The sequence below is a fragment of the Strix uralensis genome, chromosome 3, assembly GCF_047716275.1.
Source record: "Strix uralensis isolate ZFMK-TIS-50842 chromosome 3, bStrUra1, whole genome shotgun sequence".
In the NCBI taxonomy this organism is placed as follows: Eukaryota; Metazoa; Chordata; class Aves; order Strigiformes; family Strigidae; genus Strix; species Strix uralensis.
The window spans coordinates 83,228,484-83,252,783 of record NC_133974.1 but is presented as its reverse complement, the minus strand read 5'-3'; the positions used below and the strand labels follow the sequence as shown (position 1 = coordinate 83,252,783).

The window sequence follows — 24,300 nt, the reverse complement described above, 5'->3', positions numbered from 1 at the left end:
CTAGAGCATCCTGGAGTTCTCTGAAGACCTAGAGGGCTCTGGATTCGGACTAGTCTGACTGTGCCCTACTAAATTAGCTTCTTTCAAAGTCCTTTAGGAAATAATCTTCTAAGAGTGAGTGAATTTATCATACCCTGCTGTTAGCTTTTCTATAAACTGGAAAGAAGAGGCTCCCTACTCTGGCCATTTATTTATGTTGCAGTTTTCCTATAAACACATTGGATTAATGTTACCAAGGAAGGAGAAATGTAGCTAAGGAGCAGTAATCAGCTGATAGAGCTGAAGCTGTCAGCAGCCGTGTAGCGCTGAGAAGGGGCAGAGAACATGGGAGGGGGATAGGTTAAGTCTGACTTTTGCAGATGCTGTTTAAAATAGCATACAGGAGACCTGAGTAAGATTTCTGGATGTTCTTTCCGCTGTGTCTTATTCTTCAAAATATAACCATGTGGCAGTAACAAGACAGATGAAAATAAGAGGTAGAGGAAAGGGACTTGGCAACCAAGCAGGTACTGGGAAGTGACGATGGTGGCAGAATGCCGGTAGAAGGAAAGCGATCACAGAGGCGGTTGTTGGGCTCTGCTGCAGCTTTGGTGAGTCCCACTCTGATCAGAGGACCCAAGAGCTGTGGCTGGGGTTCTGGACTGAGGAATGTCTGTAAAGTAGGGGCTTCCCCTCAATTTGCTTGTGGCATGCTTGGTTACAGAGATCCTTCTGTATCGTTCTGGGGATTTATTTCACTATCACACCTTGAATTTATTTCTTGGTAGAAAACTTACTGATCTAATTGGTTTCTAACGGATGACTACATGGGTTTGAATTTGTCACCAAGTTGTGGGAAAGCGTGGCTAGGTCTCTCTCAGTCTCCCAATACTCACTTGAGTTGCTAGACCTTGATATAAGACACAACCAGTGCTCATACTTACATGTTCTTTTCCTGACAGCGATGTTTCTGTTGACCATAGTGTTTTCTTCTAGATGAGTGTGCTGGTCAGTGAAAGGTTGTATGGTGATTCATGGATACTCAGCAGCCCATGGTTCTTATATCCCTGTTGGGGTAGAGCCCTGACATGAAGAGTACAGTTTCATTTGTTGTTCCTCATGTACAAGCATTTTGGGTCCCAAACAGAACAAGTGATCAAAAGGCTGTCTGTTGTCTCTAATGCGAATGATCTTTTGATCTAGAAGCACAGCATCCAGAAAAGACACTTGTTTATGGCCAGTGAAAACCAAAACGTGAACGTTGCTGAGATTCTGGCAGATTCTCCTACTAGAGAAAATTACAAAGATATACCGGTTTCTGAGGGGCAACTTTGTGGTGTTTGTGACTTTGAAGTGTGGTATGGATATTGTGTGTCTGAGGGTGGAGAGCACTGCCTGTGACTGGTAAGAACTTCTCCATACCCCTGTGTCTTAGGCTGTAGTTCAACAAACGCTTTTGTCTGGCACTGCCGGAGAAGTAGTCACTCTTCTTTGCCAGCACAAGTATTTACATGGCCATCCTGTGAACTGGTTTGGGGAACTGATCCATCTGAAAAATTGGCAAAAGAAGTGCTCCTGGTTCAGTGTTCAGATGTTTGTGCTGGCACCGGGGACTGGCAGATGGTGAGACTTTCTTTCAGCAGCAATGCAAATTTATGCCAGTTTAAAGTGTTTGCCAAACTACAGCCTTAGTTTAACACTTAGGGACTGATTATCCCAAAATTTGCCTGTGAAAATTCAAACACAGTTTAAGAAATCTTTGCTAGCTATGTATTTTTTTTTTCTTTCTTAATCTTTCTTTTCTCTGTTCTCCCATGTTGATTGTGAGACTCAGTTCTTGCCATCAGAAATGGATTCTTCTGTCCTCCAAGGATCTTCCTTGTGAAAGTTTTGTATGGAAGCTTTGCTGGTCTACCCACCATGTGATCACATGTAGCGTGCCCGGGGAAAGAAGTATTTTCTCCAAATGAAAACTTCTTTTTTTTCCCCCCCATTCCTGCCCCTCACCCTCCAGCTTCAAAACCAACCTACTAGCTAGATTTCTTATGTCTGTTGACTGTTCTTATCCTTTATTCTAGAGTTTTATTAGCACCAAAGACATTCTTGGTTTCTCTGTTTCAAGACAGAGCTAGACTGGCATCCTCTGCGATGAACACTGTGCTGTAGCTTGCTAACTGCTGCTGGCTGCTGCTGGTAAGGAAGGTCCCTGCTCAGCCACATCCCCTTGTGCCAGGCCCAGTGCTCATTCTGCTTCAGAGGCTCTGTCTGAAATGGGCGATTTCAGTACTATTGCACTTTTCTTGTCCTGTTTCCTCTCTGTTCCCTGGTGCATTAGGACAGCTCTGTGAGATTCTGGGTTGGTTTGTTACTTGCGTTTTCCCAGTCATTTTTTGTCTGTGCAACTGTGGTTAGTTTTTGAGTTGTTGCTGTTTTGAAGATTAGGAACCCATAGCCTTTTGGCTTGTGCACATCAGTGATTTCAGTACACTGTGGGTAATTAATTTCATTTTTTTCTGTCAGTGGTATCAATGACTTTTCTGACTGTGTTGCTGCTTTGATGTGCTATGCTGTCTCTCCTGCACAGAATGCGCTTGATTCAGTACCTCCCAAAAAACAAGTGGGATGCTTTTCATCATAGCTGTACAGCTCAGGAGGAAGAGCTGTCTTCCCTTGCCAGTGGCCTCTTGGACTGAAATTCCTTGGAAGTGATGTCCTGCCAAGTCATAGGACTGTCTGAACAACAGTCTCCTCAGATCTCTGGGTTAATTGTATCAGTAACCTTGACTGGATGTTTGAGAGATGTTTTCTCTTTTTCTAGATGATGCTTAATTTCTGAATAGGTTGCCAACTATTTCCTGCAAATAAATCGTCAGCTTATATTCTCTTTCATGATACTTACCTGCGCTCATGATGTCTGTAATTCAGTTGTGGTGTTTAGACTGTCCTGGTTAATATCGTGACAGCTTTTGGCTTGAACAGGCTAGGTTGCTGTTGGAATTTTGCAAAATGCCGTCTTTCTAGTTTCTACCATGTTGTCCTGTACTGAGTGCTAGTATGTATGTATGTATGTACCTGTAGGTATGTTCGTGGTGTACTTGTAGCTAGTAAGCTACATTCAACCTTGTAGCTTAAATGAAGGCTTTCTGCTGCAGCAGAAAGGAACCTTGTTTCATAAAAGGGAAACGGATACTCTCTATAGAGCAAAAGTTTCTTCTTGCCCCTCTAGAAAGTAAATGGGTTTTCTTTAGGCTCCTTGGAGAGCTCTTGTACAAGACAGCAGTTTTTTTCAGTTCAAAATTCAGTTTGGGACTGCTGTGAGTAGGTTGGTTAGTTAATTCAGTGGGACACTTGTGGGGCTCCCTATCTCCTGTGCTGCTGTATTTGCTACTCTACAGTAAGGGAATGACTGTGGACAATCCAAGGACTGTGCAAGTGTTTTTTGGAAATAAACTTACTCAGAATATATCAGTTTAAGATCTTTAATTGTTGGCATGTTTTTTACACTACAGCAAGGAAATAATATTTTGAAAGCAGTATTTTCAGTGAACGGAACAGTAAGGTTACTTGACTTTGCATTTGCTATTGAATGGAGTAATCATTATTTGTGATACCCTTTTTTCCTCCACGTTTGTGACTTGCTACTTAGACACTTTGAAAGGAGGGCTAATACTGGTCTTTTTGGCCTTTTGAAAACGTCATTTGGTGCTCATTAAATCCTTGCAAACTCCTTCCAGTTTCTGAAGATTGTTGGTTAAGGATAGCTGATAAAGCATATTTTCAGTGCAGCTTGTGCCAGAATTAGCTGGTTAAGTGGCAGTCGTAAGCTTCAGGTCGAAAGCAAATTCACTCTCTGTTCCAGGGCAGTGTCTGTCAAAAATAGAGCAATGCTTCTATGCACGTAACAGCTGTTTACACTTGAAGACTTGCTTGTTCTTTGGTATTTAACTTAAAACTGCTCAAGAGTATTTTTGTTAGCATATAATGTTATAAATAGGAATTGGGTAGAAACGTGTGTGCCTGCACGTCTGTATGGACGTTGTTTGAAGTTATGTATACGTTATGTATATGTTGTGTGCATAGTGTTCTAACGAAGAGGTGAAAGCCATACCTGTAATTAATGGGACCTAATGAAAAAGACTGTTTTATACCCAGGGATTAATTTTACACATTAATTTGGGGACAGCCCAGCTCAGAGCACCTAGTTTGACCATGAAGGCATTCTGGACTGTACAAATGGTGTACAACTTCGAGGACATGTTGCTATGTGGCTGCAGCATGCTGCTGTGAGAGCAGAGCCTGAGACTGCTTTGCCTTGTTTCAGCAAAAACAAGCATGTTGAAACTGATACAAAGGTGAATGCAGTGAGGGAGTTCAGGAAGCTGTCCTCCCTTTTGGTCCTAACAGGGTGGAGGAATTGTTGCATTGGTTGTTGGATGATTGTAAGAAGTTTTAAAATGCAGTAAACTGGCTGAAGACTTGAGGGGTTTATATGTGTTTGCTTGGTTTGGGTGGGGTTTTTTTATATGAAAGTATTTTAAATCTGTTTACAGCAGGAGCTTGTATTGTCAATCCACATCACTTTGTGTTGATAGCTCAAAATTCTTGGTGAAGTGTAGGTTTCTCTGCTGGGCATACTCTTGCTGTGGCTTGCTGACCTTCTGGTGTGCCAGGGTCTGTTATCTTCCTGCTTGCATAGTTCAGAAGGCTGCAGCTATGTAGTTAGAACAGTCCTGAAGTTACAAGTCAAATTAAACCAAAAAGTTACAATAATAGACTAACCTGACTGTGTGATAATGTGGAATATAAATTGCTATAGGTAAAAAAACTTGGTCCATACTAATTTTGAGAGAGAAATCCTCATATGTTTAAATTCTCAGCACTGTGAAAAAATCCAGGGATGAAATGTGTGAAAGGTTTCCAAAGCAGTTTATAGTCGGTTAATATATCTTTCTTGTTGCTGTTCTCTGTCCTGTTCAAGCATCTGTTGAAGCAGCTAACCCTCGCCATGGATGCCAGGCTCCCTCAGCAGCTTCTGCTGTATCTGGGCAGCATGTGGTCTCTGCTGGGCTGAAGGCATTGGGCCCTTCCAGTTCCAGTGGTTGCTGCATTGTTGTTCAGGCAGTTGGCACACAGCCTTGCTGCTGTGAGAAAGGAAACTGTGGCCGGTTGATAAGGGCATTTTAAACTGACTCAGTTTCAGCTGGCATATTATATGATGCCCAGTGAAATTGATGTTGGCTAATCATAACGTTTGGCTTAACGTTATTTGTGTCTCCTTTAGCCCCTGTGTGAGGGAGCATTAGCCGGTCAGTAGCACTCCTCATAATAGTGGATTTGATTTTCAGGTCATACAGGGAGAAGCTGAGAGAACCTCTTTAGGCTGGAGAGGAGGAGGCACGGGGCGGGGGGGGGCACTGTACCAGTGTGTACAGATACCTGATGGGGGGAGTGAAGAAGAGGAAGCCAGGCTTTTCTCAGTGGTGCCCAGTGACAAGGCAGTGGGCACGCTGAAATGCAAGAAATTCCATTTAAACATAAGAAACGCTTTTTCCATTGTGAGGGTGATCAAGCAGAGAAGCCAGAGAGGTTGTGGTGTCTCCATCCTTGGAGATATTTGAAACCCAACTGCTGGTCACCCAGCCTGCTGTGCGTGACCCAGCTCTGAGCAGGGGACTGGACCAGATGATCTCCAGAGGTGCCTGCCAACCTCAGCCCTCCCGTGGAAAAAAAAATACTGCAGTTTGGAGTGGTGGAGATACAAAAGAAGCCAATTTTTGCAGTCTGTTAAAACTATTTTATTCCAGCAATGGCACAGTCTGTAGTAAGTCCTGCTTATTGCATCTCTGAGTGAAGTGACCAGAAGTGTATCTTCCTACTAGTGGTCATTTGCTTTTTAAAGTAACATTGTGGTCAGATATGTCAGTAATGTAAAAGTTTCATATATTCCTAGCTTGGATCCCTTTTGGTCATCCAGGTGATCACTTGTACTACAGTCTGTGCTGTTGCCTGTTTTTTCCCCATGTTGCCTGTTTCACAGTTTGTATGTGCATATGCCCATTATGCAGTCCAGTCCAAGGATAACTTGCTGATTTAAAGCATGTGTACACTTCACAAGACTGATTTAAATAGAAGTTTAAGAATTTAAAATCAATTATTTAAAAGCCACAAACTACCAAAAAGTGCTTTACTTTAATATTTCTTGTATTTTTACTTTATGTAGCAAATTTGTATCAAACATCTGGACAAGATTATTTTTAGTATGTTTCAGTTTTATTTTACCTAAGAAAAATGCCACACAGTTAACTTTAAAAACAGTTTCAGAGAAATGTAAGGAGGGAACCTTTGAACAGGTAAGATCTTGTCAGTCTCATATTTTGTCAGGCTGTTGTATAAATCAAAAACCCGCAGCTCTCAAGTTACAATCCTCACTCCCCGTTTAACTTCTAGCTGTTTTTCTTTCACCTGTATTCCCTACACGTACTTGTTGCTCCTGCCCACTTTCCTCCTGACTGTGCTGCTCCCCTGGAGATCTCCATCTGCAGTGGTGGGTCCCTTTGCTGTAGAGGGAGAGGAGAAGGGAGAAGGAGCAGGTGCCAAGGGAGGAGGCTGCCCCTGGCAAGGGTGCAGAGGACTAGGCTTGCCTCAGTTCCTACTCCCTGCCAGGTATTCAGCAATTGCAGGCACCCTGTTGGGCTGTCCTCTGCAAGGACTGTGTTCAGAAGATAAGAGCCACATGGCTGTTGGGAGATGCCAGTTTGACCATCCATGCCCTATATCTAGTCACAAATTGAAGCCAGATGGAGTTGCGCTCATCTGAAGTGACCTTCTGTATGAACTAGATGCTAGACCATCCCTGAATTGTAGGTTAAAGCTATGTGTTTTTGAAGAGTATCCAGTCTTACTGTAAAAAAACCTTTAAGAGCAATGAAACAAAGTATAAAGCAGCTGTTGTTACTGTTAAAATTCTGATGACCCACTCTGCTCAGAACTCGCACCATTTTTGCACTCTGGCTAATTAGTTTCAGATTCTAGCAAGCTGTCTTCTCATGTTTACTAGACGAGAGTTCTTCTTTATCAGATGTCTCCGTTTCACACAAGTATTTGTCATCTGTGTTCATACTGTTATGTATTTGTTGTAAATAATCAATAATTGGTGTGTATATGAAGCTTCAAAATATATATAAACTATGCTTTTATATACCATCCACCTTCTGGCAATTCAGGAACTGTCTGAGCCAGAGGTTGCATGTAGACCACTGCTTGTAATACACACAGATGGATGGACATATTTGCCATTAATTTATGTAATCTTGTTTTAAAAGCCATTTGTACTTTTGGCCTCTGCAACATCCTGTAACAACGAGTCCCACAGTTTGATTAGATGGAAAAGGAACTTCCTTTTGTTTAAAACCTACTGCCTGGTGATTTCAGTGTCTCCTAGACTCTGTATTATGAAAACTCATTTCCCAGTAGTTTTACTTTTTTTTTTTTCACTATTTTAAAAGTCTGGCATTTGCTTCCATACATTTTTCAACTGTCACTCTTTCCCTCCTAAACTGAAGAATTGCAGTCTTTTTAGTATTTCTTTAGGTGGGTACTGTTCCACGTTTCTGATCATTCCTGCTGCCCTTCTGTGCAGCTTTTCTGGTTCTGCTAATCCCCCTTTTAAGGTAAGGCTAACAGAATTACAGTATTTAACATAAAAGTACATCATGAATTTGTGTGCTGGCACAGTGGTGTATTCTGTGTTGCCTCTCCCTGTCTAGTGATTTATGACACTTTAGTTATTCTGCTGTTGTGTTGCGATGATGTTCTTAGGAGAATGGCCTGTATTTACTACATTTTTTTTCTAAAGTGATGCTATCCAGTTTAGAAGACATCACTGTGTATAAGGAGGTGGTGTGTTGTTTGGGTTTGGTTTTTTTTCCACCACAGGGTATTCCTTTGCACTTATTCTTTCCTGAATCTCACCTGCTATTTTCTTGTCCAGGTACTTGGTATCATTTTACCCTTCTGTATGCCTTTCTGTAGTCAGGGCTAGGATGGATTATGCAACATATTTTGGTATTGTGTATAAACACTGTCACACTGCTGCCCACCCCCTTTTCCCAGGTCACATTTGAAAAGTACAGGTCCTGTGGGGATCCTGCTGGTAACTCCTTATTTTTCACTGAAAGGAGGTTAGTTTGCTGTAGGGAAATTCCTATTGCAATTTACTATTTTGTTGCTCTTTACTTTGCCTGTTCCCGTACTTTGGGATCCCTTGGAAGTAAGATCCATATTAAAATGCTTTTAAAAATTTATAATTTTTGCATTAAAATTAATGCCTTGAGTAAACTTCTATTAAATCTCCATTATAGCTTGGAGAAAATGACATGTAGTTACTCCCCAAGGCCTCCTGACACCTGGCACAGACTCAAGAACAACACAGGAGTTCCTAGACTGGAGTCCTGACTTTGTCATTTTCCTTAGTGAAAATAGAAAACGGGAGTGGTCTCTCTCATGAGCCAAAGGCTATGCCAAAATTGTATTGTAAGCTGTATAGGTAATAAGATAAACATATATTCTTTTTACCTATTTAGTCCTATAACTTTATAAAGAGCCTTGTAAACATGGAAAATACTCCTCTGCAGGACAAGAAATCTAGATGAAGATACTATCAACTAGCTTTATTTTCAGTTAGTCTTTTCATATACCAACACAAATATTGCAGAGGTGTTGTTTCTGACTTTCTCTTTACTGTGCCTTTTACTCTTTCTACACACATTCTGCTGCTTCGGAGGTACGCACCTGTTGAAAGACAAAGCTAGTCTCCTTCCTCACCATTGAGACTTCAGCATCTATAGTTCAACAAGTAATAGCTCCGTAGTAAAACCCCAAAGAAAAATTGCCTTTGAATGAGTGAAAATTCTAACACACCTTTTTTTTTCTTTCCACCCCCCACCCTCCCCTGTGTTTGGGTACAACTTTCTAGAGAGAGCGGTAGAATTCTTCAGGGGCTCAGTGGGAAAAAGAATTGGCCAGTGATGGGAAGATGGAGTCCCTTTGAGATTTCTCTCTTTGAAAAATCTTTTTTTACTTTTTTTTTCATCATCTCCCCTTCATTTGCAGGGAAGAGTTATCTTGGCTTGGGAACCCTCAGTTAAGGTTGCCTTTACAGGGGAAGTGAATTCTTGTTTTCTTGGAGTAACTTTCAATTGTGTTGCTGGTAGCTATATGCCATTGCTTCTATTGATCCTGGGAATAAAATATATTGCAGTCTTTTTACTGGCACTTTAGGGTTTGTGTGTGTGCCAAGCTGGGGGACTAGTCGATACACTTCAGGGCAGAGCTGCCATTCAGAGAGGTACAGACAGGCTGAAGGTAGTTAGCTTTTTGCAAGGTTACTCTGTGAGCATTTTATCTGGGAGACAGATTATGTGAGCAGCCTTCTGCCTGCAGTGGATAGATATGAACACGATAGTACTGTGCTGTGCATGGAGCGGTGGCTTTTTTCTTCTTTTCAGTCGCAATTCTGTGTGCTGAGAGTAACCTCCAATGTCCGAAATGTTTTGTAGTGTGGTTGATTAAGGGACTGGAGGACACCGAAAAACCCCATCATGCCTCAGCTATAATTGTATCTCAGTCGTTAGTGCTTGCAGCTTGATTTCATGGGGTTAGTAGCAGGGCAGTCACAATTAAAATCTGTGCTGTGGCGCTTGCTCCCTTTGTTATTGCAGCGCATGGTTGGCAAGTAGCTCTGCTGTCCACAGGTTCTTACCTGCTCTTCCTCTTCCTCCCTCTTTCCTTTAGCCTTTCTCTGGCTTCAAAATTGTTTTCCCTCTCCTTTGGTTGCACATCTCTGATCAGGTGAAACCTTAGAGAGGATACAAAGTGAGTTCTGGGATCTCTAGTATCTTTAGCGTAAAGATACAGGGCCATCTACTACATGTAACGGAAGTTAGTACATCAGTTGCCTGCCCATGGGTAATCTGAAATGATGTCTCCTAATTCAGAAACTACTATCCGCTGTTAGTGTACAGTAATAGATACATGATTTTTATTTTCAGTAATGATGTAGAAATTTAATTTAAAAATATGGTCTATGGCTGAAAAATATACTTCTGTCAACCCTGAAACTTGAAGTGATTGCCTGCTGACTGGAAGGGGAAGTTGATCTCTTCTATAGAAATCTGGAATCTAGTATTTTGAGGAATTTGTTGTTCCTCTTGTTCCTTGGTTCTCGTGATACTCAGCATTATTTTCCCCCTTCTGGTCATGCAGACTTTTTGTCAGTGCTGCTGTTCCTTCTGTTGTCTGCTTCTATTTCTTCATCTTCCTTTTGTTTCACTGTACATCATCTGTCCATCAGTAATTTCCACTGCTGTTGCTTAAGATGATGAGGAGTTCATATCCTCAAGTTGTTTCAGGGTGTTTGCAGACTGAGGCAAACAGTGTTTCATCCGTCATGTTCTTGCATATATTTTTTATTTATCTTTTTTTTGTCACAACTTGAAGCTGGGAACAGGCTTTGAAAGGTAAAACTTAAGATCTGCAGATCTCATGAGTAGGTTCCATAAATACGTCCTGTGGAACAGTCCTCGTGGTCTGACGTGACACCTCTGATCTGGGCTACTACTGCTAATCCCTGCAATCTCTCCCCATGCAGAAAAACCTTTCTGCAAAAATGTGAGAGAATGAGGTGTGCATGTCCTGTCTCGAAGTCCATCATTTCTGGGTGGGATGTGGAACAATGTGCTTCCTTTTTTTTTTTTTTTTTTTTTTTACTAAACGCAGTGCTTTTAGAAAGGTTTAAGAGTATGTAAGTACTGGCTGCATGCTAACTCAGGTGGTGTTAGGATTTCCAATTTTCTGCGTGAGCATTTGGAGAGAGAGAGGTCCTGGTTCTGTGCTCTCCTGAATGCTTTGAAAGAGGAAAAAAATCTCAGTGACAAGTTGTTTCAGAGTGGCTTTCTTCTCATTCCTGTCAGGTTTTCTACACTGTGTTTTTTCTGCTTACATCATCACTCTGTGTGGAGTTTGGGTTCCTCCACCTTCCGATTTTTAGAGTGGGAAATTTGGAATTTGAGGTTAGCATCCTACTTCTAACCAAGATACTTGTCGAGTTACAGACAGTCATAGCAATGTTGATTGACAGAAGCCTTGACAGATAGTATCAACAGGTTTTTTTAGTTGTTCACAGAAAAGGACCAGTCTGTGGAGAAGCCTATTTGCCTTTGAGGAAGGGTCAATAATTTGATGAATATATATAAAATATTTTTGTTATTGAAATAGTGGCAAGGAGAAAAGTAGGTAACTTTTTTGCCTAGATTGGTTGTTTTTGTAGCAGTTTCCTAGTGCCAAGTATAAATGGACTTGGAACAAACTAGATGGGTTCCTTTTAATCAATTGATAGTTGGTAATGCAGCATATTTTATTTTTCCCAAGGCATGAGGGTGATGTATTTTTCCATCAGCTGGTCTCTTGGGATGCAAGTGGTTGTGACTGGGGAGAGTGGGGAAAAGGCTGTTGAAGCAACACCAGGGAGCTCTGCTCTCTGCGGGAGGTCCTAACCTAAAGATGATCTCGTTGCTGCCATGAGTGGAAATTTGCTGTAGAGCCACCGGATTTGGTGTTTAAGAAAATGATGGGGCTTTTGTATCGGCTATGCAAGGATGGACAGTTTCCTCAGGTGTTTCTCGCTGTCTGGAGTCAGTGCTGGGTACATTCAGATCTTTTTTGTGCTCATGTGGCCATGTACTCCTAAGAGCAAATATATCGCGTTCCTGAGCCGCCCTCCTCCAGGAGTTTCACTTGGGCCAGTGCAGCCTCCCCAGTGCGGCAGAATGCCTCCTTAACCTGAAATAACGTGACATGGCCATACCTGGAATGGGTGGGAATGGGTGGGGTGGGTTTTGGAGTCACTTTTCACTTGCATGCTAATGTCAGCAGTCCTGCTCCTGGCGTTTATAGTCATCCTGTAGCTCTGCATGGCCACAGCTGTTCCTCAAGGCTTTCCCCAAGCACTGGTGGGAGCCCAACACAGCTGGAACGCAAGTAGATTTGTATAATGCTAGCTTATGTTTGAACTGGATACGCTGAGTGATTGGTTAAAACCAAAAAAGCCCCAACTGTTTATACCAGCTGGGAGAGAGGCCCTGTTACAGTGCGGTGGTGGGATTGTAAAGAAGGGTTTGGATGGAAGCAGTTTATGTGTGAAAGCCCATAAAAAGCAGTATGGGCAGAGTCAGCATTTCTTGGGTTTAAATTGCAGGTGACTTGAAAGCGTATTACAGGCTGTTCATTGCTATTTGCCTTTAAACCTTAGTCAGACATTTGTGCAGTGTTAATATAAATTAAAGCAGTGTTTTGTCTATTAGCATTTCAGTGTATAGTTATTTGGTTTTTTAATTTATAAATAATCTCAAAGAATTGTCTGGACTCAAACAGGAGTGAATGCTATAGTGTATGGTGTCAAGTTTGGAATGCTGTGGGCATGCTGAATCATGTATGTCCCCTTGCAAATATCATTAAAAACTATTTTAAAAATCATTTTCCTCAATATACTGTTTATGGCAGTAAACACTTATGTGGTTAAAAGCTAGAGGTGGTAGCTGAGACCATGGCTTGGATACTTCAGTAAATGTTCATGTAGATGCAGTAAATTTAAGATATTTACAGTACACAAGTACTTTCAAATATCTGACTAGCCATAGCACTAAATATGCAATCCTATTACCACGCAGTTGCACAACATTCAAAATTATATAAAGATAATATTTCCTGCAAATTTCAGTTCTATGATTATTTTGCTCCTTAAGGCAGAAACAAAACTACAGTTTTAAGTAAGAAATGAAATAACTAAAATCAGTCCTTTTTTTTCTCCTAGTATCTGGCAAAACTATCATGTACAGTTTCTTACCTTCCATAGGGAAGAAGTTCCAGCTCAGTATGTATAGTTTTGGGAGGAGAATGGTAGGGATGATGGATGATACTCTTTAAATGGCAAATCTCTCAGCCATTCGCTTTCACAGATATTACAGTGTGGTTCTGTTTAAAAATAAAAACAGAAAACGATCACCCCTTGCCCACCCTTAATCATTAGGGTTTCTTCCTCCCTAGCCTCTCCTGTATTAAGTATAAAAAGTCTTCAGCTTTCAAGTTTGGGCTAGTGTGCATGCTTTATTTTTAAGGTAATGTAAGTTCAGTTTATCCAGTAGATCTCACACAACTAAACAAATTCACTGATTGTGTGTAATAATCTTAAAATAGGTAACCACACTTTTTCATGTGTCATCTATCACGGTGCCTCTTGATGTCATGTGGTTGGCTCTGGAAGTTTGGTGTGCACAACCTACTGTCAGAATATATTTTAAGTGATGTAACTGAATGAGGCTTAACTTCTTATTTTAGTGCACTGTTGTAGATTGGTTTAATGTGTTATTTTTAGTTCTTAAAGATGTTGCTTCTCTGCACTCTTTCTGAACGGTTAGTGATGAAACTAGTAAGTTGACTAGTCTCATGTGCAAGCAGAACGATCTATCCCATGTTGGGGAGGAAATGTTGCGAAGTACTTACTTTCTAAATGGTTTTATTAATTTCAGAGCATTTGAGATGTTAAATTAAAAACAGACCCTTAAAGTTTGTGTTGATTGACTGACTTCTCTGTCAAATTTTTGTACAGCACCAAAACACTGAGTCACCAGTCTGCATCTCTCGGAGGGAATTGGGAGTTATCCATGGAGGCCAGCCAATTCTGCATTTTAGATTATTCAACAGTGTTTGAATCTGAAGTGTAGCGGTCAACTTATTTAATCATAATGTAGACAGACTTAGGCTGACACACATCAAAGTAAGCTTTAAACCCTTTTCATCTGCAAAGTCGAGTGTTGTGTTTATTCCTAGGCTTTTTAACAGAGAACTTTCTGCCCCTAGTGACATGCTTTTCATCTACCTTCTTTGGGAAGCCTTGATTAGGTATATTTGGGGGATTTTTTGTTTGTTCTAGGTTGCTGAATTTTTAAGTTTGTAGTAGCCTGTGATATCAAACCTATCAGAATGTGTCATGTTGAACCTTAGGGGAGCTGTTAGTGCGCTAAAGCACTAACATAGCTTGATTGTGCTTGTATTAATTCTTTTTTTAAGGTAAAGCAGGTGGTTTGGGCTTTAAGACATTTGTTTATATTCAGAGATGCATTAGATAAACTTCACATTTATTTTTTTTAATATCCTGTTTAAGCCAGTGCATGACTCTCTGTATACATTTTTAGATTTGAACAGAGTTTTATTTTCCTAATAAGCAGTTAGATGAAGTTAATGGAAGCTAGACCATCATAAGATTGAAGGACTGCAAGGACATTTGCACTGATTCGACTGATTCAGTTTTAAAACAGCACCTTTTGGTTAAACTAGCACAATTTTGTGAACAGGTATGTCCTTCCTAACTTGTCCAGCAGTGTAGAAAATGCCAGTGTGTTAACTATTAAGGAAGATACGTCTTTATTTTTTCCCCTGAAGTTTGTAGGCTGACTTGGTGATCTCTTCTCTTTGCCTTTGGAGATTTGAGACTTGCAACTTTACAAGCTGAGGTACAGGAGAGCAGAGAGAACCTTGTTAATGTTTAAATGTTGTTATCTCAGTTTAGTAGCGGTGGGGGCTGCAGGACTTCAACTGGGAGTTAAGAGGTGTATTTTAGGTTTGCCTAGAACACTGGTTTCAGTCACTCATTGGCTCACCTTGTGAGATACATTTCTCAGATTGCCCTACCTTTCCTCAGGGCTCTGTCAAAGCCTCGTGGGTGTACGGTGAGAATCTGCCTTCTGATTTGTGTCAGTTTATTAGGATAAGACAAGAGTAAACCAATGACTTAATTTGAAGAGAAGTTGAAGAGCCTGCCACCGAACTGCTAGGTTGGCAAAGCTTTCTCTGAACTTCAGTCTTGAGAAATCAAGATCCAATTGGCAAGTTAGAAATAAGCAGCATAGTAAAAGTATTAATCTGTTGTGCCAAACTTTTGATAGTATGTTATGTTGCTTGATTTTGTATGCATCTGAAATGCAGTTCTATCAAAGCAAGTAGGAAACATGTATTGGCCATTGCCTAGGAAGAAGTGAGGTGGTTCAGGTTACCATTAGTTTCTGAACTCCCTAGAAGCTCATGGGAGATATAATCTTGTACATAGCTGTGTGCTGATTCTATTTATAGTGTAAGCAGCTATGTCAACTCTCATTTTTTCCTCTCTCCCTTTCTATCTGAGTTCATTTTTCATCTCTGTTCTCATTTCAGTTTACCTTCCCTTTGCCAGCTCAAGAGCTGGCAGCTTTGCCAAGCCTACTTCCCTGTTAAAACTTCTGCTTCTACCCTCAGCAGCCACAGGAGAGGGGTGACCCATGCTTGTCGTTCTTGCCTTCAGTCGTTTTTTCCTAGAAGAGCAGCTTACTCTGTGCTTGCCAAAAGATGACCCAAATAGCTGGTATTTGAAATAGTTGGGGTTTTTTGGGCTGTTTGTTTTTTGGTTGTTGGGGTTTTTTTTTAATCTGCAGCTAGGTGTTTTACCATATTTGCAGAGAAAAATGTGACAGAAAATAATAGCTCATACTCTTTTGCTAATAGACAAATTGAACGGCTGTAGTGGTAACTTCATACTAGGAGAGAGGGCTTAAAGATAAATGATTCAAAGCTGCTGCAATGTGTCAGTCTCTATGTTAGCTTCTAACTCAAATTTACAGATTGCTATTCTCTCTTGGGGAACTACTGCGTTGTTTAATTTTTAAGCCAAGTAGTAGTTTGCTTTCCTCTAGCAGGTTCTCCAGTTATGACGATTGCAAGGCATGGATTTTTAAGGAGGGAATCTTTGCAGAGGCTGATATTTCTCTCCAACTTTTCTAGTTTCACGGTGTTGCCTTGTGTGAAAACTTGGTTCTCTAGCCTTGCTTACTAGATCATGGAGGATATCAGCATAAAGTTTTATTCAGGTGAAAGTAAGTATGGAAATACTTGGCTTAGCTGTGTCCCAAAACGCTTATTTTACCCCTTCCGGCTTTCTCTGTTTTGGGTAAGGCTGATGGAGTTTCTCCCCATTGATATTTTCTTTCTGTTGCAAATTTCTGTCTCTGCTTGTGAAGAATTTGCAGGAGGAGTTATGAACTGAAGCCAAGCTGTACCATGTTAACATGTAGTACAAGGTAGTACCAATACAGTCTTTTTTCCTTCAATTTGATTATTATTTTGTACACCTTGTGAAAAATCTTACTGACGTGTGCTTAACGGAAATGTATTTCCTCGGGACTGTTGTTTGTGAGGGCTGAAAAAATTCTTGAAATAGAAATATATCACAGATGGACCAAACAGAGAGAGGTCAGATTTTTTTTTTTTAAAGTTTTCTTTGGTTCTTCATTCCAGTGATGTGTGGGGTTTTTTTCTTTCTTTGAATAATCTGTCAGATGACCCATGCCAAGGATTTCCAGTGAAGTCTTTGTGAGAGCATCTGATAAATTCTGGTAGGAAGTCATCGGTCTTGCATTTAGACATCTTGTTTTGCTCACTGAGATTTGCAGTTCCTTCGGCAAACTGCAAAAGTGACATCTCCTAGACTGATGCAGTTTTCTTTAATCTGAGCTAAACAATAAAGTTATTTTACATTAATAAACTAGTATGACAGAACACATGTCCTTTCTCTATTTTATGTTTGGTTTGGGGTTTTTTTTCCCCCCTAAGGAATTTTATGTTGTCATGTAACTGGTATTTTCCCCTCTTTCCCAAGAGTTTGCTATTACTGCTACCTTTTTTTTTTTTTTAAGGAACAATACCTAAACTTGCAGGTATCCAGCTGTGAGAGGAATGGAGAGGGTAGAGGAAAAAGCTTCAGTCTGTTTACCTGCAAGTCTTCCTTTATATATGTGTGAGGATGCCATACTTCTCTATGAAAGGAGGTTGAGGCTACTCCCCGATGAAATCATGTTTTCAGCTGCACTGCTGTGCTGTACCTCACAGGGTTGAGTGTCTTAGCCTCATTACATAGTGAACAAAACCGTATGGACTATGGATTATTGCCTCTGATGTTACTTTCCTGCATTTAATTGTTAATTAGAGTAATGGCTGGCAATGCTTAGCAAAAATCTGTGGTTGCAGTTAGCTCTTCTGTTAGGTACTTAGTGTTGGTCGTTTGGGCCAATGACCTAAAGTTAATTTTCCAGAGTTAAACATTTGCAGGTAGAACATCTGTACATGAATGAGCGATCGACAGCTGCTTAAGTGTGTGAGAACTTGGGTTTGATAGCACCAGTTGGGCAGATTGCAGAGTGGTGAGGACGCTTTCATGCTTTCTTGGTTACTCATGAATTCCAGAGGGTTATCTTAGGACATCCTTCATGTGCTAGGCATGAGTGCTCAGATTAAGAGAGAGTGCTCTTGGGTTAAAGAAGGTTAATATTGAAAGTTTTTGCAAAGGAATCTACTGGGTGAACAAATCCACTGTGTGACTTAAATATATTCTTTGAGGAAATTAAGTTTACTGAGTGCTTAAAAATTGTAATGCCCAAGAAGCACAAAAGGGAATACCTCCTTGTCTATTAAGAAAATGCCAGTAATGCCTTGAGCTGAATTAATTGATTACTTTTATGGGAGAACTGGTCAGACAGGTAGCTCTTTGTTTTGGAGAGCTAACAACTTTATTGCTCATAGTCTGAAATGTCAAGGAATCTTCGACATTCTGGTCTCAAATGCCTCACTCTCTTGACTGCCATTAACAGTGTTTTTTAAAAAAAAAAAAGCTGCAAACCCAAATTTTTCTCTCTGCTTGGCATACATGTATTTGCTTGCTTATTTATACTGTAAAATGTTAAAACAGCAACAAAAGTAACTTCATTATTCAACAAAAGTGACTTCATTATTTACCTGGGTCACTTTTTTGTCCCGTTCATGTGGGAGATGTTGCAATGCCATGAGAGTTTGACACGAACTCACCTCTTATTGTTTCACAAAGCAATATATTTCCACATCCTGTAAATTGTTAATTTTTGCGACTTTCCTTATCATAGTTCAACTGGGGAGAGGGAGTTGTCACACTAACTGGCAAAAGCAATGTATATTATACTACACTGGCTGATTTGCAAATTTGTTTGCTTTCCAATTTGCCCCTAAAGGCTGAGTCATACTTACTGTTATAACAAATATGTATTAGATAAGTTATCGCAGTAAAACTGTTTGTCGTCTCTTGCAGTTGATGATAGCAGAAGTTTCAGACTCCAAAGTCAGAAACAAGGGCTTTTTTAAACATTGACTATTTTAGACTCAAATGATTGTATGAAATGCTTATGACATTGAATATGACTGCTCTTTATGTGAAGTTGATGACAACTGGTGTTTCCACAGACTTTGCAAAAAGTGCTGCTGGTCCTCTTTCTTCAGCAACGTTGATGTTAGAGATTCCTTCCTTGTTCTCTTTGCTGAAGGGAAGTCAAGTACCCATTTCAGTACCTTATAAAGGAAACTATAGCAATAGGCTGCAAATCTATGCTTCTCTTAACTGCAAAATAATCTTTTTGAGGAACAGATGTCAACCAAGTGTGCCCTTGGAAAAAACCCTGTATTGGCCAGAGACACCTGGGAACTGTCCTAAACTTCTAACACTAGAGGTTTTTATCTCAGTGACAGATATTTAGGTCATTTATGTGCCTGAAGACCTTTGCATATCTGAGTCTAACTCCTCCTTATCTCAGTGAGAATTGACATTGCTCTAGCTTCTTGGTCTCAATGTTTTCTTCATTCTGAATGAGTTTTAGTAGCTGATCACGCAGCTGGTGAGCAAGAATTAATGTCAGGATTTAATTTACATGACACTTCTCAACAAAACCTCTTAAATTAAAACTTTTCTGTTATTAGGAATGGTATTACAGGATTGGACCTGGATCTACTTTCAGCACTGTTTGTGCTCCATGAGAGTGTGATAAGGTGTATGTGGGACTCTTTTCAAGAGGGTTGGCTTTCAGTGGAAACCCAGTATCTTCCTCTTTCAGCCCAGCTTCGCTTTTGTTTTGTTCCTTTTTCTCCATAAGAAAGGAAATTACAGAACCCTTATTACATTATTTGGTATCTGTAACTCACTGTTTTGATTTTTGTGGGTTTATCTTCCTGCAGCAAAACTGATAAGTAATGACTTTGCCAAATATTACGTCACATTACTTGATACGTGTCATATGTTTACATAACGTGAGACCTGTAAGGATGACTACACTATGATTACAGTAAAGGGATTGAGAAACTGAAGTGCCTAATCTCAAAATTACAATATATTTGAGTTTTTTAGTTTTAGTACTTTTCATGCAGTGTAGCCACTTCCATCTCATGTGAATGAAGTTTGGCTTAAATTTTAGGGGTTTTTTTTATAAACATGGTGCTACTATTTGGCAAATACTATGTTCTGATTTCTGCCTAGAAGCAGCTACCAAAAAATTGCTTCTTCCCTCAGTAGAGTATATATGGAAATAAAGATTTTAAAACATTTGCCGCTATAATGAAATCTATTCTGCTTACATGTGATATACAAAATTTTACTGATTGAACTGCAAGTACTTTGTCTCTCAGCCTGCTCAAAGCACAGTTTCTTGCAAGTAATGCAAACTGGAAAGTTTTATTCATTAACATTTAAAGGGGGGGGGGGGGAATTAAAATAGTGTAAAACAAAAAAAGCACTGAAGCAGTTGACTGAAATACTTTTAATCTGATGGGTTATGTTTTCACAGTTAACACTTCATTGGGAACACTATTTTTGATATTTTATGTGAGAGGTGAAAGAGTTTGTAATCCAGAGGTCTGACTTTAAGTTCTAACTTAACCAGTCTAAATCTAGACAGGAATGATTGCATTTAAATGTTTTTTAGGTTTTTTTTTTAAACAGCAGACATTCATTGAGGGTTAGTAGTGTATTAGGATTGTTGATAGAAACTCACTTTTTTGCTTTTCTTTTAAATTCGTGTTACGACTTTTTTTCAGATAGGATATTGTCACTGCAGACGTCTGAGTACTACGATGGCAGTGGATAACATGGCCTGGAAAACTTTGGATCTCTTTCAAAAACCTGAAATGATTAGTATTTCCAGCAAATGCGTAAAGGGGATGTGTTGTACAACAAACCAGCCATGTGAACTGATAGCTAATCAAGCTAATCAGGCCATCTGTTAGCAAAATGGCCAGTTTGTTTCACACGCACATCCGCATGTCTGAAGACTCAGAAATCAAACCACCTTCTAGGGGTCTTTCAAGTCAGCTGAGCTAAGTGCAGCATGGGAAATTAAATATACTACTGTAACGGGAATCGTTTGATGTCAGAAGGTTATTACAGATTACTGTTCGGTGTCTGTTTTCAATTTCTCACTTCTTGACTAAAAAGGATGTTTTTGTTGTACATGTAGGATTGTTTCAACAAAGGTTCAAAGACCTCCTATGTATAGGACAAAACACAAGCCCAAGAATGCGCTTGGAGTGATTGAGTAAGATGGGCTAATGGTCTTGTCTATAAAGTCTCTTAAAAATAAAGTTTGACACAACTTTTCAAGGAGGAATTCTTTGCAATGGAAATACAGAAGGAAAAAAAAAAAAGGACAAAAAGATAGTTGTCTGTGAACTTGAGTCTGGAAGACGACTATTCTTATCACAAGGAGAAGCACATGTTACTTAATTATATACAGGACATTTTTCCTCTCTTGTATTTCATTCAAGGGAGGGAAGTCTGAAGGGTTAGTCACAACATGGGAGCAGTCCCACCTTCCATACCTTAATTAACAGTATTCCTCTCAGTGTATTTCATGCCTTTGTTGTAGACATCTGTTTGTGTTAAAAACCAGGTTTTAACTAGAAAGAAAACACAGATTAAAAAATTATTTTCTCATAATTTCTAACTTATTTTTTCTGTTGCTTATGTATGAATTGCTTAAGAATTAATACAGATAAAATGTAGACTTTTTCCCCACACACACAGATAAAATTAATAATTATTGTGTTTTGATTCTTTGACTAGGCTATGGTGGCTTGTTATCCCGGCAATGGAACAGGATACGTGCGCCATGTTGATAATCCCAATGGAGATGGAAGATGTGTTACGTGTATATATTATCTTAATAAAGACTGGGATGCCAAGGTATGCAAGAATTTCTTTCTGTATTTTTTTTTTTACATATACTTGCTAATACACCTTTGCTACAGGTCTTTGTTCGCGTCCTTATTTCTGTGCCTTAGTTGTGTTCTTACGTTAACTGTGGGTATCCTTCCCCCCCTGGATCTGCTGTTGGTAAGAGCAGCTAGAGACAAGGCATTTATTTTCAAGGTTTAGAATGATGCCAGCAGGACTTCCTTGACAACGAGATTGAAGGAAAGTTGCATGTTTTTCATGTGTATTTCTTAATTATACATAAAAGTATCTGCTAGTATCCAAGTTTCATAAATATCTAATTATGCAATTTACTGTACATCAGTTGCCACACACATACACAAAGAGTAAATAAAGAATATTTGAAAGATAATTGCTTTTAGTTTATTTCTCCTTATATTCCTCTTGAATCTTGAGTTGACTGTGCAACTAGATTACTTGAGTATGCTTCTAAAAAGAAAGGTGCTGTATCTTGGGAGCAGTTTCAAATAAACCAAGTGTTATGGTTATTGCTGTATCAGTATAGTTCAGAGCAGCACAAGTCTTTCTATCATTGTAGATACAGGATGTAGAATAGGTAAGGATTTATAACACAGTTCAAGTTGCCTTAAGAATTTACTACCAGTGACTTGAAACTCTCCATAGATACAGTGACCATGATAAAGTAATTTTTTAATAAGGATTTTCCTAGTGATTAGTGGGATTAGGTAAATTTGAAGAATGGATGTAGCTAACTGTCTGTATTGAAAGCATGAGAGAATAATACAAAGATAGCTTTGTTTATTCCTCAGTTGCTGTGCAGTTAGCTATGGAGAAGTTTATTCTCATTGTATATGAAAAAAAAGATAAAACTACTGATACTTCTGTCGTACTTAGGAAGTAGCATGTGGAAGAGCACATAAGCAGTTTCTGTGAATTGGGTGCACCAGATATGGATAACATAGGTTGCAGCTGAGGGGTTTTCTTGTTTTGTATTGTTTTCTTTTCTTGAATGCTCTCCATTTCTTGTAAGAGCTGGATGAGACAATGAGACTGATAACATACTCACATAAAACTGGTAGATCAGAAAGATGAGTGTGAAATGGATGCACTTGAAGCTTTCTGTTTCTGACTTGCTCTTTGAAATGTCAAATTTGATCCTTCAACTAGAAAATAAATTACTAGCCTTTTTTGCCCTGATAGCATCTTTGCATATAAGTGCACTGGTTGGACTGAACATCTTAAAATGCAGCTTTGGGGCTTTTTTAGTTGATTTATGGTTTCTTCTCTGAAAAAAAATGAATATAAACCAGAGTGTAGCAGTCAAGCAAATAGCATTTGCACAATAACTGAAAAATTTACTAACTGTATATTTAATTTATGAACAAAAGTATTTCATTTCCTGCAAAATCCATTTCAAACTACAAATTAATGTATTACCAAGTATAGTGAGTGGTTAGCAAAGGAAGAAACTCAAACTTTCTTTAGGAGAACAAATTGATCTAAATTGTCACTTCTTTTTGACTGATTTAGATCACAATTAAAAAACAGTCATATCAATTTACCTTGTTAGTTCCTGCACTGTATCACTTCCCCATGAAGGCCTATGGTGGCAATCTGTAGTAAGATTTAACACATCAATACTATCTGTAGGAAGAAGTTAATGTGACTTAAAAATAATTATCTGTGCTGTTTTTCAAAGCCTGGCAGAGATCTAAATTGACCAAGAGTAGTACAGATTCAAGTTTTAGTTTGAAGTTTCCTAGTCTTTCCTCATCTTAATTACAGAAATGTGCCATAAACTTCTGCTGCTGGTAAATTAAACAATCTCTAAGGGGAAAACGTGAAACTTGGATGTGAAATATGATGTTTCTATCATCTGTATTGGCATATTTTTAGTAACCAATCTAAAGCCACAGCTTTTTGCTGGAATGAAGGTCAATATTTGCAAGCATTCTGAAATTACTCAGTGAAAAATGTGTGAAATGTTTTGTTAAATGAAATATGTCAACAGAAAAGCCGTAGATTCATAATTTCTGTAGCATCTGATAAAGGCATTTATTTCAGTTCTGAGTGTCTGAAATATTTTCAAATGTGATATTCAGTACTTCTAAATACAGTGAGACATTGTTTTCAAGTACTGGTTTTAAATATTTAATTTGTAGGTAAGTGGAGGCATCCTTCGGATATTTCCAGAAGGTAAAGCCCAATTTGCTGATATTGAACCCAAATTTGATAGACTGCTATTCTTCTGGTCTGATCGCCGCAACCCTCATGAAGTACAGCCAGCGTTTGCTACAAGGTAGGACTCTGTGTATTGCACGATGCCTATTTTATCAAGTGAATCCTAATGAGAAATGAGTGACACTATGAATTATGATCTGATCCCAGGTCTTTCCCTGTACAGTTCTAGTTGCACTATGACAAGAAGGGATTTTTTTCTTAATAATTAGGCTTCTGTTGTGCTGCTGAGTTTGTACTGACGTCTGATCTCTTATTTTGGAGAAAACATCCTCTCAAGTAGGTAGGAGGGCAGACTGGAAACATCAGAAGTTTCTGAGGGAGTGCTTGGCAGAACTGGGTAGGAGCACACAGAACCGTAAGCAGACCCCACCTTAGCCAAGGGGTGCTGTCTTCATTATTTCTCTGTAAGATTATTTCTCTGTAAGATTGACTAGGTACTTCAGTTCTATGTCCGCTTTTGTTGGGAGCAAGTTGTTAGAAAATAGTAATTTTCAAACTAAGCCACGGCATTCTAGTTTGGGAATTGGAAGCGGGCTGTGGGGCAGAAAGGATTGTTAATACACAAAACTTTTCTTTCTCTAGCGTATTAGAGGAGTTGTTCCCACTCTGAGTCACAAGGGGAACTTGGTTTCTCCTTTGTCCCTCAGTGCAGGCCAGTGGATGATAAAGGTACCTGCATTCACTGCTGCCCCCACATCTTGAGTGACATTTTCAGATAGCGTTAGTAGGTAAATCATGGGAGTCGTTGATCCAGACTTCCTGTTGCCCATGTTGCAACATGTTTTGATGGCCAGAGCACTGAACAATGACTGGAGCTCTGAGATAACGCAAGTACCTTTGCAAGAAGTAACTTGAAACTGCCATCGGCAGGTCCTCTGTCCTCTTGCAGCCTTTTCGGAGGCTGTACCGCTCTCCCTTCCCACCTTGTGCTCCGAGCAGAGTCAGAGGGTGAAATACCATTTACTAAACCTCTT

The 24,300-nt window shown here is 39.5% G+C and overlaps 1 protein-coding gene across 3 annotated transcripts in view; it reads left to right on the top strand.

Moving 5' to 3' along the window:
- Window positions 1-24,300, top strand: part of EGLN1 (egl-9 family hypoxia inducible factor 1) — a 35,924-nt gene that overhangs the window by 6,297 nt on the left and 5,327 nt on the right. For all 3 annotated transcript variants that reach the window (XR_012628200.1, XR_012628199.1, XM_074863127.1), the window contains exons 2-3: window positions 20,975-21,094; window positions 23,248-23,384. Coding sequence is in view for 1 of the 3 variants with exons in the window: in XM_074863127.1 (XP_074719228.1) it covers window positions 20,975-21,094; window positions 23,248-23,384 (257 nt within the window). In the remaining 2 variants the exon portion in view is untranslated. The remainder of the gene's footprint in view (window positions 1-20,974; window positions 21,095-23,247; window positions 23,385-24,300) is intronic.